Source organism: Mastomys coucha, unplaced genomic scaffold (genome assembly GCF_008632895.1).
Source record: "Mastomys coucha isolate ucsf_1 unplaced genomic scaffold, UCSF_Mcou_1 pScaffold7, whole genome shotgun sequence".
Classification (NCBI taxonomy): domain Eukaryota; kingdom Metazoa; phylum Chordata; class Mammalia; order Rodentia; family Muridae; genus Mastomys; species Mastomys coucha.
In genome coordinates this window covers 51511898-51516380 of record NW_022196913.1, presented here as the reverse complement: position 1 = coordinate 51516380, position 4483 = coordinate 51511898, and the positions used below count along the sequence as shown (strand labels likewise).

The 4483-nt window shown below is 46.2% G+C and overlaps 1 protein-coding gene across 9 annotated transcripts in view; it reads left to right on the top strand.

The window, feature by feature from the left end:
* Kif13a (kinesin family member 13A) overlaps window positions 1–3908 on the top strand; it is a 187748-nt gene extending 183840 nt beyond the window's left edge. For 8 of the 9 annotated variants that reach the window (XM_031359236.1, XM_031359235.1, XM_031359234.1 and 5 more), the window contains 2 exons: window positions 295–1089; window positions 2370–3908. In XM_031359236.1, coding sequence (XP_031215096.1) covers window positions 295–1089; window positions 2370–2384 — 810 coding nt within the window. In that variant the 3' untranslated portion in view covers window positions 2385–3908. Of the gene's footprint in view, window positions 1–294; window positions 1090–2369 lie in introns of those variants that run through there. The other variant, XR_004115262.1, reaches the window with a different exon arrangement.
* The last annotated feature ends 575 nt before the right edge of the window (window positions 3909–4483 follow it).

Sequence of the window (4483 nt, the reverse complement as noted above, 5' to 3'; positions counted from 1 at the left end):
AAAAAAAAAAAAAAAAAAAAAAAAAAAAAGATAGTAAGAAAGAGAAACTAGGTCTGGTAGTACCCATAATTCCCTGTTCTCAGAGGTAGAGGGAGAAGCATCAGGCAGTCAAGGCCTGTTCACCTAATGAGTTCAAAGCCAGCCATGAACTACATAAAACAAGCAGAAGAAGAAAAGAAGGAAGGGAAGGGACATGGGCTTGGGAATGAATCCCTTTCCTAGCAGAGTGAAATATGTCTCATTCAGACACTTGCTATAAGGAGCTAATAGCTGGCTCTGGCTTCCTTTCTGTAGGACTCGGAAGAGGAGGAAAATGAGCTGGAAGCTCTGAGCAGGAAGCTGATGCATGCCCAGCCTTATGTGCCCGTGGAGTTTGCTGACTTCAGTGTTTACAACGCCAGCTTGGAGAACAGGGAATGGTCGTCTTCTAAAGTGGACCTGACAGACTCAAGAGCCTTGGAGAAAGCAGTGTCTCGTAGCCCTACTACCAGCAGCCTCACCAGTGGCTACTTCTCCCACAGTGCCTCCAACGCCACTCTGTCTGACATGGCAGTCCCTTCCAGTGACAGCTCAGACCAGCTAGCCGTCTCAACGACAAAGGAGGCAGAGTGCAGTGAGCCCCCGGGACCATCACTTGCACCTGATGTCAGACCAGCTTCGAATCAAGAGCTTACAGAAGTAGAAAAAGGCTTAGGGAAGGCTAAGACAATCACCGTGTCACTCGAGGAAAACAGTGCCTTACCCAGGGGGATCCCATCACCCCAGCGCATCCCTGAGGAAAATCCCAGAATGCCGTGCAGGACTGCTTCATGTTCAGAACATCCAGCCGGCCCTAGCAAAGATGGCCACCAAGCTAGAGAATTCTGCCCAGGAGAGGTGACGATAGAACACACTACAAACATTTTGGAGGATCATTCCTTCACAGAGTTCATGGGTGTGTCTGACGGCAAAGACTTCGATGGGTTAGCAGATTGCTCTGTAGGAGAGCCCTCTGGTAGGAGGGATCTAACGAATGAAACACACCACAAAGGCATCCCGGAAGGACCCCCGGACGCTGACCCGCTGCATTCCAAGATAGAGAACGACCAGGTAATCACTGCCAGAGACAGCCCTTTTCGGTTCCGCATTCTCAGTGAGCACAGCTTGCCGGGCGGACACCAGCCCACCGGAAGCTTTTTGTCACAGTGAGATTCGCACAGAGAGCTTCATCTGATATTTGTGGTTAGCAAGATGGGTCCACTACAGAGCAAGCTAGACCATCCTGTTCACCTGCCGTGGGAAAACCGCACTGCTTTGGGAATCACAGCAGATGCACAGTTGTTGGGCTTTTGTTGTTGCTTTTGTTGACAGATGAGTCAGTATGAGACTCAAGATCAGAGAAGATTCAGTCCAATACGAAAAGCTTAGTTTACATGGGTCGGATAAACCAGGGTTGGCATACCATATCTGTAATTCTACTACTCGGGAGAGAGCCTGTCCTCAAAATCCTAAAATAGGGGCCGCAGAGATGGCTGCTTGCTCTTCCAGAGGTCCTCAGTTCAATTCCCAGCAACCACAAGGTGGCTCACAACCATCTGTAATGGGATCTGATGCCCTCTTCTGGTGTGTCTGAAGAAAGTGATAGTGTACTCATATTAAATAAAATAAATAAGTATTTTTTTAAAAAAAGCTGTTTTGGCACTACAAGTCTATTTGAGAGCTAGAGACGCAGCTGAGAGTAAAAGCTCCTGATATCTAAGCATGAGTTTTGGAGTTTGAATCCCCAGAACCCATAAAAAAGCTGGGCATGGCCATGTGGAGCCTTAATCCCAGTGTTTAGGAGTAGAGACTGGATGTCCCTTGCTGGTCAGTTGGCCTGTCTGGACTGGTAAGCTTCAAGTTCACCTGTTAAGATCTGTCTGGGGTCAGTGTCCTCCTCTGGCTTCCTCATCCCAGGCACATGCAGTACACGTGTGTATATCCATATATACCACAAAGACGCACACACAGTCATACTGTGTGAGGGCTAAGAATGGAGCTCCGTATCGCTTCTCAGCCTTTTGGCTAAAGTCAAGTGAAGAGTGTATCTCCGAGGTATAGTGTTTGCCTAGCATACATGAGGTCCTAGGTTCAGTTCCAAGTACTTGGGGAAAATAAAAAGGAAATCAAAAGTCAATTTGGAAACATCTTCTAAGTGTTTGTTTTAATCCTGGGGTTACTCAGAACAAGGGTTGCCTGCCACAGACGCGTGAGGCTTCTCCCATTCTCTGAGAGTCCATAATGAATTCAGTCTGGTCTGACCCTTCAGAAAGCCCCCTGGAGGGTGGGCCCTGTGTGGGGGTGGGGACATGGAGACAAGGAGCTGGGACTCACTGACCTCTGTATTCCAGGAAGCCACTCGGTAAGAGACAGCCGTGCCTCTCCAGTTCATCCGTCTCACCCTGGGACAGTCCGTGCTGTGCTCCAACTTCAGACAGCTGTGACCCAGCTCGACCTCAGACCAGCATGGGGGAGCCCTGCACTTCCCCTCCCCAGTGGGAAAAGCAGCACTTTGTCCCAAGGCGAATCACAGCCTCTGCTCTTTCCAGAAAGGAAGAGTGTGAAAAAGGCTTACCTACGTGGCAGTATTTTCGTTAGCACTTCCTACATGCCCCCACTGTGCAGAGACCTCCGCAGACTCAAACTTTATTCTCGTACATTTTTAATCAGTTCTTCCTGCAGACTCTGGAGTCAGTGCTCTGATCTCTTTTTTTATAAATAATATATATATTATGTATATGAATTGTGTATCTACGGTATGTCTATCCAGAGACATATCTGCACACTAAAAGGCAGATAGATGATTTGTTGAAAATCACAAGGTACTGGACTTTGTTACAAAGCGACCCGAATGACTGCTTTGCCACCAGCAGATGAAAAGCATATTTTATATTCTGTAAGGATGTGGTTCTAAACCCCTCTTTATAGAAAAGGTTGCAGGCACTGTTCTTCATAACCAAAGAACTTCCAGGACACTGAACATCTTTGCTGTCTACTCTTGTTTTGTGTGAGTATATAATCTCACTCCAGTCTGGTGCCATACTTCCCTTGCCTACCAAGCCACGTGCTGCCCTGGTCCCTGTCCCCTTTCCTAAGCACACTGAGAAATCGCACAGCTGTAACCTTCGGTCTTCCACCTAGCCTGGTACCTACTGACTTGATATTGACATGGCTGGGGCTCCTACTCTAGTCCAGCATTTCTCACATCCCGTCCACCTATCCAAACAGGTGGAGTGCACAGGACAGTGTTACAACCAGCAACAGAACGATGTACCGCAAGTTGGGGAAGAGTCTTGATTTGCGACTTCTTTATCAGTCTGTCTGTCTGTCTATCTGAAGGTCGCTGGATTCTCTTGTGGTGTGGGTTCACCATTTTGCTTGAGTCTGGAGAATGCTGAGGAGGAGGACTGAGCTATCACGGCTGTGGGTTTGCACAGTCACCTGGTCTGAGGGGATTAAACGTTGGGCTGCTTTGTTGTCTTTTCTTTCTTCCTCATTTTCAAAGTATCCTGAGAGGAGAGGCATTGTAGGATCGTGGTGTGGAAAATTTTACGGATATATTTTATGTACTTGCTCTGTACATACATACAAATGTAGATGCCTGTACAATGAACCTCTATGTACAGCTACACGTGTGTTGTGAGAAAGTGAGAGAGCATGTGTGCAGCCTGCTGTACTTTTTTTTTTTTTAATTCTTAGCATTGGTGAGGGAGAGATGGGAGATTCTATTGACAAGCTGCTGTTCTGTGTGTATAGTGAGCTGACGGTAGTATTTTACTATCATCTGTTTAAAACAAAAACTGTAATTTATATTCCCTTTCAACTTTATTGTATTTAATTGGTACAGATTTGTGTGGTGTTTTAGAATACAAACTGTCTAATTCAGAGTTCAAAGCGTTGATCGCCTGTTCTTAATAACACTACCATGGGGTGGGATCAGAGCTCAGAGGCTAAACTGTTGCCTGTGCAAGAATGAGGACCCAAGTTCGATTCCCAGATCCCATATTTGAAAAAAGAAGAGGAAGAAGAAGAAGAAGAAGAACAAGAAGAAGAAACAAGAACAAGAACAAGAAGAAGAACAAGAAGAAGAAGAAGAAGAAGACCTAGCATGGTGGTGTATGTAGAGAGGAGGCTCAAGAGCTAGCAAGCTTAGCCTAATCAGTGAATCCCAGGCCCATGAGAGATTCTATCTCAGAAAGCAAGGTGAGGGGCTGGTGAGATGGCTCAGCAGTTAAGAACACCAACTGCTCTTCAGATCCTGAGTTCAAATCCCAGCAACCTCATGGTGGCTCACAACCACCTGTAATGAGATCTGATGCCCTCTTCTGGAGTATCTGAAGACAGCTACAGTGTACTTACATGTAATAAATAAATAAATCTTAAAAAGAAAAAAAAAACAAGGTGAACAATGTCTGAAGAATGACACGTCATTGTCTTGTAGGCTGCATAACCACACACAGCCATT